Source organism: Centroberyx affinis, unplaced genomic scaffold (genome assembly GCF_046629955.1).
Source record: "Centroberyx affinis isolate AG114_WGS23_722 - 3 ecotype Tasmania unplaced genomic scaffold, CSIRO-AGI_Caff_v1 ptg006402l_1, whole genome shotgun sequence".
Taxonomy (NCBI): Eukaryota; Metazoa; Chordata; class Actinopteri; order Beryciformes; family Berycidae; genus Centroberyx; species Centroberyx affinis.
Window position 1 is genome coordinate 24,466 of NW_027283250.1, and position 14,423 is coordinate 38,888.

The 14,423-nt window shown below is 40.2% G+C and overlaps 1 protein-coding gene across 1 annotated transcript; it reads right to left on the minus strand.

Annotated features, from left to right (window-relative positions):
• Positions 1–2,811: 2,811 nt before the first annotated feature.
• Positions 2,812–9,991, minus strand: LOC139638486 (protein eva-1 homolog A-like). The gene is made up of 4 exons (XM_071512629.1): positions 9,943–9,991; positions 4,442–4,636; positions 4,283–4,393; positions 2,812–3,253 (listed from the first exon to the last, which is right to left on the minus strand). Exons 1-4 carry the CDS (start codon positions 9,986–9,988, stop codon positions 3,141–3,143), a joined length of 465 nt encoding a protein of 154 aa, XP_071368730.1. The 5' UTR covers positions 9,989–9,991; the 3' UTR covers positions 2,812–3,140.
• Between the last annotated feature and the right edge of the window lie 4,432 nt (positions 9,992–14,423).

Here is a 14,423-nt window from a genome sequence, read left to right on the forward strand (position 1 = left end):
ACATATGAGATTTATCACTAGCTTTACATTGTATTGTATGTTACCCTAAATAACTGATTAATCAACTTACTGATGTGTTTACTTGCAAAGAAACTCAAATGAGATAATAAAAAGTGAATATTTTGTTCCAGAAGGCAGTTATAATCCTAAATTATAAGACCATAGTGGTTTGTTATTCTGAAACCATACTGTAAGGAGACATAAAAGATAAATTATTTAGTGTCATAATATCGTAGGTTATTCAGATATTTACAGGTCAGTATTGGTATATAGCCTACTGTATGTCTATAAGGAAACAGTAAGGTGATGGAAATAATTTTTTAACATGAAAGTAGATCTTTTCATACATTTTGCATAATGACCCTGACATTTATAATATTGAGGTTATGGTGTATTTACAGTGAAATAAGACAGTTTTGGAAGTTTAATTTGTGTGACCTATGCCGTCCCTAACCCCCATCCAACACAACACCACCACCAATATAAAGGGCAATGTGTTGCTCGTCTCTGGTTCAATTAGAGGGCTGGACTTCCCCCAAAGTTGGCAGCAATTTGAATAATTCCCTATGTTGTACCACAATATCCAAGTATCATTAGGTGTAAACGTTGTCCCGGAATGTTTTACACACAGAAGTGGATCTGATTTCTAGCTTCTGGTTTTCCTTTGAGCTTCACATGATGCATCAACATGCAACGGAGATGACTTGGAGAAAATCATTCAAACTTCTCTGCAGTTTCCCATCACCGCCTCTAGATGTCACTAGAGGATTTCTGTTGTCACTCAGGAACAACACCATGAGGGTTCACAGTGGAAAGCTTTTCACCACATGCAGCCACCAAAACAAACATTATGGAAATGTGTGTAGAGAGTGCAGTTTTATAGCCGATCATCAACATAAAATCCAAGGAAAAAGACATAACACTACTGGAGACACTGTTTGATTTCTAAATAAAGTGTGGTGCAAAAACACCACAGCAACAACCACTTATCAACAAAGTTGTTGCCAAAAGAGAAAACATGAAGATCCCGCAGATTACCATTTTAAAATATATAAATAAATATCCTGATTTGGACTATAACACAAAATATACTGAACAAAAATATGAATGCAACATATACAGTTTTGGTCTCATGTTTCATGAGTTAAAATATCCCATTTATTTTCCTTGAAAAGCTTATTTCTCTCAAATCTTCCAGGTAGAAACACTGCTTCTCCTTACCACCAAGCTTGCTGAATTTGAACAATTTGACCACTGGAGATCCTGATATATGAGCACCGTCATTTCAGAGAGAACAACAGTGACTAAGAACACAACTGATACAATATTTTAGGATCAGAACCTACTGATCAGTATTTATAGAGCAATGTTTCTATTTATTTTGGTAGCATTGGTCATTTACTCAAAATCTAAAAGATTTTAAAAGAAAGATAGTAATATTGAGAACTTTGCTTTTGAACATTTATCTTTGTCAGCTATTTGTTTCCTCATATAAATCAGTATCAATACTTTTGATCATGTATTTATCATAATCTATAAGCACAGATGCTATTAGTGGATATCAATGTCCATAATCAGATGAACCATTTACCAATAGAACTCTGTCATCTAAATGCAAACAACACTTATTGTCCAGAGCTGAATAATTTATAAACATTAAGAGGATCTGGGAAGAAGGAATAGTGAAATGTGGGTGTATCACACACACACACACGACATTTTATAATAATCTTGTCAATGTTTTTTATACCAAGCAAGTAATATGCGCAGCTGTACATGTTTAATATTCAGTGGGCAGTCATTTTTAAGGTAGGTGGTAGGGGGTCAATTGAAATTTCACCCTCATCCTCACATTAAAATATATTGGGGCTGCAATTGATAAAATTCAATATTAAATGTTTATGTCCGGGCTCCTGGTACAGTCCATGATGACACTGTTCAATGCATGTTCTGCCTTATAGAGGGGAAGATACATCTCACACATAGAGCCTCACTGTCAGATATGTTTTTCCAGTCAACCACAAGAATTAATCGATGAGACATTCAAAAACTGTTTTATTATCAAATAAAAATGTGAGCTATTATTTTTTACATTGATCAAGAAAATCACTCAACATTATGTACAGCAGACAGCTTTCATAAAAGCCTGGAATGAAATTTTATTATCAATTTCAGCTCATTAACAACTGGGTCGAAATATGAAACCCAGCATGATCCTCTCAAACACGGTGATTGACTCTCCTGGCCTAGTGCAATGAAAACAATAGAAATGTTTCCAAGTGTGCGAAAAACACCCACAGCATCCCACCAAACAGACTAAAGCAACAGACTTGTTACATTATTCTTGATGCCACAGCTCACATTTCTTATCATTGGCATTCAGTTCGATTCATGTGGGGATGCAAAATGGCACAAGTCAAAGCAACTCAATGTGCTGCAGGACGAAGCCACCAGGAAGCCCCCCCCCCCCTCCTCCACTTCCTCCTCGTCTCTCAAAAGTACCCGTTAAAAATTTATGATTAAAAAGGTTATAAAAAAGCACATGTAGCCTTGGACTATTTTTTGACAGCAGTTGCACATTGTAAGACATTGTAGGTTTCCAGGTAGAGTTTCAGATCTCTTGAATTTGTGGAAAAACGATTGAAGAAATCTCTCTCACACAGAGTGAAAGAGAGATTTCTCCATTGCATCCTCAGCTCAGTTTTTCCAAACATGTCAGTGCCATCCTGTATTAGAGGATTGACCCAGCACAACTCGGATCCTTTCCTTGTTTACTCAGTGCAGTGAACTGTGCTCAAGGCACTGCTGTCAGTAACAGTTTCTATCTGTCTGTCTCTGTTTAGTCAGTGTATTTATCAATGTATCTATCAAGCTAGCTGATGGTTTAACTGTCTGTCCACCGTTTTATCTGCCTACCATACTGTTATCTTGCCTCTGTCTACTTATTTATTCATCCGTCACCGACTTATGCATCTGCCTGTTCATCTATCCATCAGTCTTTCTATTAGCCTGTCTATCTATCTATCTGTCTATCTATCTGTCTGTCTGTCTGTCTGTCTGTCTGTCTGTCTATCTATCTGTCTATCTGTCTGTCTATCTCTCTGTCAGTCTGTCTGTCTATCTATCTGTTTGGCTATCTGTCAGTAATATCTGTTGAGGCTCTGGGTGACTGTGCTGATGTCTGGTTGTCCGTTCATCCAGATCTCACGGAGAATCCTCTCTCTGTCTTCTAGCCGCTGGGCCCGGTCCAGCTCTACACACACACACACACACACACACACACAGACACACACACACACACACACAGAAAGAGAAGAAATCCGTTCACATTACCATCAAACAGCACACCAATATTGAAAGGACATTCTATTATAGTGTGTGTGTGCATGTGTGTGTGTGTGTGTCTGTGTGTGTGTGTGTGTGTGTGTGTGTGTCTGACAAAGAATGATGTTTATAGAGATAAATAGAGAGCATTTGCATTTGTGAGTGTGTTTAAAGGAAGGTGCACTGACACATTATTAACCTCCATTTATTTGTTCCAGCATGCTTTGGAGCAGCCTGCCTGAGTCTGTATCATCTTGTAGATCCCTGCTTAAAACCTTCTTTTATAGAGAAGCCTTTTCATAACAATTTCTCTCACATATTGTGGCTTTTATTGCTCTTTTTTTGGCTCTGCTTTTTTTCTGTTTTATTCTCTGCTTTTGATTTTATTATTTCCTTGTCTCTGTGATACACTTTGTAACTTTGTTTTCAAAAGTGCAATATAAATAGTTATCATTACTATTATTATTATTGTTTGTTTGTAGTGTTTGCTGTTATGTCAAGGTATATAGCTCCACACTCATTCACTCAAATGGTGAAGACAGCTGAAATTCAACAATGTTAGTTAGTTAACTCTTTCATCTTTATCACAGTGACTGTGCTGTTTTCAACATTTTCTATTATGACCGGTAATATTCTGGATGTACGACTTTTGTAGGGGATGTTCAGAAGTTACTTACAACCATGTTGGTATTACCTTTAATGTGCAATGTATGAAGTTTTCTATTCCAAAATGCTATATATCCATTTTGGGGAAAAGATCATTACCTGAAGCCATCATTAAATATCTCTAAAAATATATACAGTGTTACCATCATTAAGCATCATCAATCATTTGCAAGATTAGGTTTCACTGTTTTCATCTGGTGGATACCGTGTTTGTAATCAAAATCTTCATATGTATAACTATGTGTGTATGTGCATGTGTGTGTGTGTGTGTGTGTGTGTGTGTGTGAGATACCCTCAGCTGATGTGAAGACAGTGGTGTGCAACAGAGCTCTCTCAAAGCGTCTCCGTCGCCGTGCCGACATGTCTGACGTATCATCCCATTCCTCTGATTCGCTGTCCCCGCCTGGCCCCTCCCCTCCACAGGCAACAACAGCCATGTTGTCTGGGTTACTGTCACTGGGTTGATGGCGGGGACAGTGGCGGTGGTGATGATGATGCCTGTTGCCACGACGATGCTGAGGACGCTGACTGTTGCCATAGTGGCAGTCTGCTCGACAGTGTATTTGGAAGACGATGGCGCAGAGTGTGATGAAAAGGCCGACACACACGCCACCCAGAAACACCAATGCTGTCCTCTCTGGTTGGTCTGAGAGACAGAGAGAGAGACAGAGAGAGGGAGGGAGAGAGACAAACAGAGACAGAGGGAGGGAGAGAGAGACAGAGAGAGAGAGGGGTAAGGGAGAGAGAGAGACAGAGAGAGGGGGGGGGGGGGACTTTAATTCAAGTGCCTTAGAGTATCATGATGTTCATGTATCCTTCATTTGAACAGGTAATCTCACTGATATGGGGATCTTGTTTTCAAGAGACACGTGAGAGCAAAACAAAATAAAAAAGTCATAAAATTGCAAAAGAAAACACATAATTATCTCATTATCCACACTCAAACTCAAACTACTCAGCGTCAATGTTTGTAAAATCTTCTCTATATGTACTTTTATACAGGTAGTGCTTCAGGATTCTGCCCCAGCCGTCCTCATATCACATCGGTGCTCATGTATAGCTGGTGGTAGACACACAGTTGCTTTGCTGTATCAAACAGCACACTATTCAGTGCTGAATGTGCAGATTGTGCTCTCTGTCTGTCCACACCTGCACTGAGGCAGAGCAGCAATGGCACAAACCTAGAACAGCAATAAGTGTTTCAGATGAGATGCATATCATAACACCTCATATTTATGTATAAAAAAAGGGACAACTGCATTGTAAGCTATTAAGTCTTTTTACTATCATTTACTTAAGTATAACTTAAACAGACATTTGTTTGCCAGAGTCAAACATATAAAGGCCTGGAACATAGTAAGGTGTGTGATTGAATGCAATTTTGCATTCTTATCATCTGGACATAGGTAATTGTATATAAAATGTCACACATACTTCGTCTGACTAGGGTTTTGGTTGTTTTGCCTTTTTTCATTTTCTTGTCTCTTGTTGAGATTTGTATGTTATTTATTTGTCTTGTTTGCCAGGGAGTGAAGCCAGGGCCAATAAACAAAATGGCCACCACCAGACCGACCCCCAACTGACTCACAGGAGGAGGAATCAGGTGAGCTGGTGAGCTGCTATTTGTGTAATTACTTAATCATACAGGGTTACACAGCCACAGGCAGTATGGGAAATGTTCTGACTGCCGCCCCCACTGTACTTGAATGTGTAGGCCTACATGCAGAAGTACCTGCATGTCTGTTTCCAAAAGGTTTTGCCAGTTGGAGGTGTTGCTAATAGGAGAAGCTTTGGCTGTTTTTTTGTTAGAAGCTTTGATTGTTATGCATATACAAGGAAAAACAATGTGTACACAATAAAGTATTTTACATACAATTTATTAGGCTACTCACTGTATAAATGACATGTTTTCTGATTCCATACATTGTATTATATACATGGTTTGTGATTTCATACTACATATTTTTACTACATACATAATCGCACACCAGATAAGTAAAGACTTTTTCTCATATGCTGATCAAAGCATCTACTAATCGTACACCGCAGCTCATACAACTCATTTCTTCTTTACTTTCTTTTTTTTTTCCAGGAACATTACAAGCATACACATTTTTGTGGCATGAACTAGGCCAGTGATTCTCAACCTTTTTCATATCAAGGACCCCTAATATTTTTAGATATGATTTTGTCCAGAATTCCATAACTATCTGTATTGTAGGTAGAGAGATAACAGTGAAACTATGATCAAAATAGTGATTCTTCTACATTCTCTAATTATGTTAACTTCTTGTAAATGAAATAATGCTGAAGTTTAACAATTCACCAGGGACCCCCTGGAACCCCCTCAAGGACCTCTGGGTGGTGCCCAGACCTCATGTTGAGAACCACTGAACTAGGCTATATACAGTGATATACATGAATGATAAAACACATACAACCAGCGATAGGCTATTGGGATGCTAGGTTCGCTTTGGCAGTGAGGGTCTGAGCATGTAAGGAGAGACTCGCTCAGTGAGGCCAAGGCCTGACCCCAAGCCACAAATTAATCATTTATGGCTTTGCCATGGCCTTACCAATCCTCGTCTAGTGGCTTGTTTTGATAGTTTGCCAGGAGGCTGGCTACTGTAAAAAGCTGGTTAACACTGCCAGCAAAGGTCAGGGGGATAATCGTATCAAACAGCTTGTTCTCTTTGATGCGCCTGTTTATGCTCTCCACATGTATCCTCAGCTGTGCAATATCCTGAGTGAGCAACACTTCATCATGAGACAGCTGTGATGTTTTACTGAGAAAAGGTAGTCCGTAAACTTTGCCGGGCACCAGGTCATCAATTCTGCATCCCTCATCCACCATGACAGCCATGTCTTTATCCAAAAGAGAGATGATGCCAGATTGCTTGAACAGTTCTTTGTCACTTACAGAGCCAGGATACAATGAGGACACAAACGTAACAGCGCCGTGGGGTGACACACCTAGCATTCCTTTCAGGGTAGTGTGGGATTTATACTGTGAGGACATCTTACTCTGCAGGAGGAAAGGCGTCTGGCATCTTATCTCCATGCTGTCAATGATGATTTGGGTGTCAGAGTGCTTGCGGAACGCTCTTGGCATAGTGGCTCTCACTGCCTCAGGAGACATCCATATCCCAACGGCGCCCAATAAAGTGTACAAAAAATTTACCCAGGTGTTGATTATCGTGCTGACAGTGGACTGATGGATGCTGAAACGATGGCCCAGATCTTTAATCTTCAGACCCAGAGACAAGTACATCAAAAACAGAAACAGTCCATCGATCAGCGGAAGGCAGCGGCTCTGTGGAGGGCAGGTGGGGAGAAGAACCTATATTAGTACGGTTATCTTTTCCACTACATATAACCTGTGTTATTCTTGTCCAATCATGGTGATGGAAATGATAGCCTGTAGTAGCAGGTAACATGTTGGTGGTAGTAGTCTAGTTTCTGTAGCAGCCCCAAATCCAGTGGTGGAAAGTAACTAAGTACATTTACTCAAGTACTGTACTTAAGTACAATTTTGAGATACTTGTACTTTACTTGAGTATTTCCATTTGATGCTACTTTATACTTCCACTCCACTACATTTTAGAGGGAAATATTGTACTTTCTACTCCACTACATTTATTTGACAGCTTTAGTTACTTTTCAGATGGAGATCCATTGACACAATGGATAATATAACAAGCTTTTAAAATACAACACATTGTTAAAGATTAAACCAGTGGTTTCCAACCTTTTTGGCTTTTGACGTCAGCAGTGTGTAGTCGGGGTCACATTTCAGATGTCTATGAGTTGTTAACAGCTCCACCAAATGGTGATTTTTCACTCTAAACCTCACATGGTTTCATTTCAATAAATGTTCAAATGATCCAATATTTCAGCAAAAATCAAAGATTAGAGAAAAAGTGCAAAAACTGAAAACAGATTTGTGTATCAGAACTTTGTTTTTTCTTCTTTCCTCTCCCATTAATCATCTCACGACCCCTCAGATTTATCTGGTGACCCTTTGGAGGGCCCGACCCCGAGGTTGGGAACCACTGGACTAAACTAGCTAACTGTTTATAAAGTAGCTCAAACTAGCTCCACCTCCAGCAGCTACAACAGTAACATGCTGCTTACACACTGATGCTTCAGTATTAATAATCTAATGATGTCATATATAATAAAATATCAGTCAGAGGGACCAAACCACTACTTTTACTTTAATACTTTAACTACATTTTGCTGCTAATACTTATGTACTTTTACTTAAGTAGGATTTTTCATGCAGGACTTTTACTTGTAATGGAGTATTTTTACATTGCTGTATTGGTACTTTTACTTAAGTAAAGGATCAGAGTACTTCTTCCACCACTGCCCAAATCTATTTGTTCCAACTCCCATACTTGTCACTCAGTTAGGCCTGTAGCACAAATGGATCTAGTATATCATTCAGTCTAATCAAAATGATACTGTGCATGTATGATGTGACCAGGCTATGATGATGATTGAATTGTTTGTACCATTTATGATGACAATGGTAATGATGATAATCATAGCCTCAGTTGTTCTGTGCTGTGTCAACTGCTATCTTTTTCCCTAAAAGCAGGAGCACCAGCCTGGAGGTGACCTCAGATCTGTTAGGATAAACCCATAATGTATGTTCATCCAAAACATATTGAGGTAATGTGAACATGCCTACCGGGCGAGGTGGATCAGCCGTCTTGTCAGGAGCTGCTGTTGTTCTGGAAGTGGATGGTCGTGTACACAGACGCACCATTCTGCTGGTTGCAGGTTCAATCTCTTCCCAAAATGCCTGTAGATGGCGGTGGCTGGCAAATCTAAGAGTGTAACAAAATGATTATTATTGCCTTATAGCAAGCATAAACCATTACTGTTATTTGTTATTAATGTTATTCCCATAGCTAGATCTTGCCAGGAGGCAGTGGAAGTAACTTAGTGCAGCACTCAATAATCTAATAATAATATGATCCTAGGTCTAGGTCTGCAAAAAGGTCATAACATTGCGGGACAAAATACCTGGTAAAAAATCTGATGTCATCATCCGATGCTGCGAACCTCTCCAGGCCAAACGACTGTTGCAGTGCAACATCCGCCAGTTTCTTTCGCAGTTCCTCTATCTCCAGCCTCTGCGTCTCTATTTTCTCACATGCTAAGTCCAAAGCTGATGGTTCTGGTCTTGCAGCGTAATCGTGGCACTGAACCAGCAATCCGACGTCCATCTGTTCCTCTGGTGGCTGTGCCGGGTCCGGCAGCGGCGGGACCGGCAGAGTATAGTTGTTCCAGGCGAACAGCACGGGCACTGCTCCCTCTCTCACGCGCCGCCGCCCGCCCTGAATGATATCTGTGGGGAGGAAATGTCTGCTACAGACCGTTGTGGTCCTCGACATAATCAGGAACTCGCGTCTCACATTACGTATCCATATGTTTCTTAAAGTTTCGTCTCTTGGAAAGCGGTGGAAACTCACAGCGGAGTTGAACTTGCCCGACACGGTGCACAAAGGCACGCAGCAGAAGTCGCTGTTCGGATTCTTCCGCTGCTGGTACTTCAGTCGCCTTGAAAACATTTTCCGCTCCTCACAAATACGTAGCTACAACGAAAATACAGTAGTACGCCGTCGATTAAAAGTTTATATCACCGTTTCAGTTGTTTTCAGCTAGCTCAGCTAGCCACCGGTCGAAACCCCCTTCCTGATTCTCCGAGCGGAAGTTGGGGGACTTGTTTTCCGGTTTGGTGACGTGCTCAGTGCTCTTGGGGAATTTGAAAAAACCTACAGCAAACAACTGGAATTGAACAGCTGGGACCTGAGTCTGTTTCTCTGGGATCTAAGTTACTTTTTATCCAAATCATCAACTCAAACACACATACACACAAGCACACAAAAAACACACACACTCACACACAAACACACATGGCAAGTATTCAGATGGACCTACCTGCAATGAAGGTGTAAGCTGCCAGCATGTTGCTAAGCAATGCCATCTCCTGGGAGACCACCTTCACGTCCATATTTGGGCTCCCTGTAGGTGGAGCACTCATGATGTCACAGGGAGTCTTTAAGAAGGGAAGTGGTCCCCTCCTCCCTTTTTCCACAGTGTAATCTTGTATTCCTGTGCAGACCGTACACCCAGTTCAACGGAGAACAAACTTCATGACTTGCTGTTGAGGTGAAGTGTCGGATAGAGGGGTGGGGAGTGAGAGAAGGTGAGATAAAGGTGAGAGAGGGAGAAAAAGGGAGAAGGATGAGAGTAGGAGAGAAAAGGAGGAAGGAGAGAAAGTGAAACAGAGAAGTGAGTGAAAAAGAAATAGAGGGAGAGAGGCAAAAGGAGAGGGAGAAAGAGAGGGAAAGAGAAAGGTGAGAGGTGGAAGTAACGGAAGGACAGGAAGGAAGGTGAGAAGGGTGGGGGAGAAAGAGAGGAGGAAGACGAGTGAGTGACAGTTGCCCTTGACACGTCATCATAAAATCATATATAGATATCTAGACACACAGAAAATAGAAAAGCATGCCAGCAAGGTACACTCTCTTCTTCTGCTTGTACACTTCCATCCAAAGCATAAGAACTCATAACACTGTAATTGCATGAAAGCATGTTGCTATAATAATTTAGCTTTAGCAATTAGCTACAGCAATTTACCCTGTCACTGTGATGAACAGCTATTTCAAGCATGTGTCAAATCAGGTTTGTGGGTATGATCACATCATTGAAAAGCATTGCTCCTTGGATGATTGAATGATTGTAACAAATGATTATTACTCCCCAACCCTCTTGCACAGAGGTTTTTAAATGTTTTTATTTTTTGACCCAAAGTAAGTCTTATGCATGGGACCCATGCTCATTAAAATATACAACCACTACACTGCAATGTTGAACTTTCAGAAACGCTGCTCTTGTAAATTTTTTAACTCCAATCTTCCGCATTTAGCCACGACTGAACCGTGTCTCGTACCCAGACCAGTTGACGTGATTGGACTGCCATTTGACAAATAGGAGTTAATTATAGAGTCCTTCTCTGGAAACTTTGCTGCCTCACCCCTTAATCTATACGTAGCTCCCCACTTTCCCCCTGTTGTAAACATGCCTAAGCTGTTACCCTGCAGGGTTTAGACGAGAAAAACCTCGAGGCATTCATACCCCAGACAAACTGAGGGGTTTTTCCCCCACACACACAAACACACACACACTTAAATGTAACCACACACTTGCAGACACACACACACACACAATCAAGTGGTATTGAATACAGGCAAGCATGCACACACAGACACACACAAACACATACGCATGTACACACAAATGTGTGTGCACACTTTCATGCACTCATGCACACTCAAAGGCCCTGCTGCATTATCAGTTCTTCAATATGTATGGACACACAGATACAACCACAAACACACACACAGCATTCAGTGGAGGGGAAAATATGGTGGGGAAAATGACATCAAGAGAAAATCATAAATAGATGATTAGCAGAGCAGAGGGTGGGGGAGAGGGAGAAAGAGAGTGAGAAGTCACAGCAGTAGAAAAAAGTTTCTCTGTTGTTCAGTAAAGTAATGAAACGTGTTAGCATATCTTCGGCCTAGGTTCCTGCCTTCACACTGTTTGCTGAAGAGAAATACACACATTGTATCATGCTTGGGCATTTTAGATTAGATTATCAAAGGGTTTTTCAAACATTTCAGCCTGAAACCAAGTTTTGGTGAATCTCGCCTCTTTCTGGGACACAAACTTATTAAACATTTGAATAATAAATAGACTAAATGGACAGAAAAAGCTGAATACAGACAAGATCACACCAAACACTTGTTGGTCCAAAAAAAGGGACTAACTTATCAGTGACTTGCAGAAATATTTGGCCTCAGATGTTGCCTTCCTACTGTCATTGCCATCTTACATGGTCTGCCACATGTAGAAAATGCTTCATGACCTTGAGATCAACACAAAACATTGATAATGTATTGTTAAAAGTCCAATATATGTAGAAATATTTATAGAAATATAAATCAGTCTTTTTCAATTCTTGAAAAGTTGACTGTTTAGGGACTACAGGGTTTCAGCTGGGTACTGACAACAACTTCACAACCAAACCAAAGAAGTCCAAATGGGTCTGAAAGCTGAACATGGCATTGTCCACTGTGAGTTTCAAAGCAACTACAAGTGTTTCTAAAGAGACTCACTGTGGATGGCCTCTGTATGTCCACAGAAGAATATCTACAGGAACTAAAAAGCCATGCAAGACGGAAAACAAGGAGCAACTCAAGACTAGTCAAAGCTCAGAGAGTGAAAAACAAAAGCTGCTGTCTCTGTGCGGCTTGTGGAAGCCATAAATGTGGGGTGTCCTCCACAACATGTACTTTCCAAGTCTACTGAGCATCACATGACATTTCATTAAAGGGATATATACTGAATTATAACAACTCAGCCACACAGTTGGAAATGGCCTATGGATCATGTAAAATAGAGGTGTGATGACGCAAAAAATTAAATACACTGATATTTTCATTTGATTGCGGTTGTGACGAGGCAGTTTGGCTGCTTGCATCATTTACATCTTTGAATCATCTGAAATCTCACTAGTGAATTTTTCATGTTATCTACAGTGAGTTATGTTTCCTCATCCTTTCTATTTACAACAGTCAAGCAGAAATGCAACTGATTGTGGAAAACATCTTTGTCCATACAGAAATGACCAGTGCATCAGTAGCAGTAATTATTATAGTATCACTGTAGTCTGTGATTGTCCCTTTCAAATAAATCAATAAGATAATTATGCCAACTTCATTAGATCTTTGCTCATCCAAAGCCACCTAGAATGTTCAAGTTAAAACACTTTTCAGGTGTCTGATGTACATTGAAATGCTGCAGACAAATATATAAAATATGCACGCACATGTAATGTGTTCCACGAAGACCTGCCTGCAGCAAATCTAACTTGCTGTTGAAATACTTTTATACAGTATTTTCACAAAAGATGCATAACAATCAATAAGGTTTGGAAAAATGAGGCTACAGATAACCTGACTACTTGCAATGTTGTGTGTTTGTTGTATGTAATCACTCTCTGTTTTATACTCTGTGGTAAATAAAAGTGCCATACAATTAACAGCTAAGTGTACATTGCAGTGCTCAGGTTAAATGTAGAGTAGGGAAAGAGATAAATTGTTCAATACTGTATTGTGTCTCAACATGTACTGACACACACACCCCCAGACATAACTGTTACTTGTTCTGGGACTCCCCCATACACAATTACCATTACACTGTAGCTTCATAAGATGTGTGTAGTATTTCATGTGTGTTACACAAATTAATCCTAAATCCCTAGACAGTTATGCCACAGGTCCAGACTATCACCTGACTTCATGGAGTGACCGCTGCCAAGACACAGAGGAGAGGAGGAACAGAGAGAAAAGATACAGGTTAGAGAGAGAGGGATAGAGAGAAAAGTGAGAGGGGAAACGCATCACACTCTGAGCTGTAGACTGATCAGAATAACAGACCTGAAGTCCTGGAGAAGATCCAGAAAAATCCTTCATTCTCTGAAAGGACAGGAGAGGACAGAGGGATGAGGGGGAGAAGAAAAACAAGTTGAGAAAGGAGAGGAAGAGGCGGCGACTCCACTCTGTCTGCTTTCTGTTTTTTTCTTCTTTCTAACCGAATCTCTCCTCAACCAAAGGGTTCCACAGTCTAAGAGATCCTGATGGAAAAGGCCTGATCAACCTTTTATCTAAATGTAATAAACTCAAAAGTTTAAATGTATGAACTAAAAATAAAGTTTTTTGGAGATCAGCCCAATGGTCTTCTTACTTTGGATAATGCCAGTCGCCTGCTCGCACTCATAGTTTCTGAGTTGAGTGATAGAAGGCGACTAACATCATGCTAAAGAGCTACCAGGGACACATGGATGATTTTGATGTTTTCATCACTAAATGAGTAAATTGACCAAGAGTCAAATCTCCCAAACACTTGGTATATTCCTTTATGTTTCCTTTTTAAGTACCTTCAAAGGTAAAGGGAAAAAAACATGTCCTTGGTCACTTTCATGGACAGGACATATTCTATCTGTGAATTGTACTGCTTGATATAAACAATAGCATGTATATATTGAGTGGCGTGTTTAAATCTGAAATTATGCATGTGCCATTACACAAACAATTGTGATGTCCTACAGTAAGCCTATTATTGGCTATATTTTTGGCTATCATGACATAATGGTATCATCCCCACACTTGAATCTCTACTTCAATATAAAATTGGCTGTAGATGTGAGCAAAGCCTGACTAAGCCAGACCAACCCCAGCCTGAAAACTCCCTTTGATAGAACATTTTTATTTTTATGTTTATCCATAGTGACTTTCCTAGTTGTCAACCTTCCACATTACATATCCCCAGGAGTGTGTATTCATCAACTGTTTTCT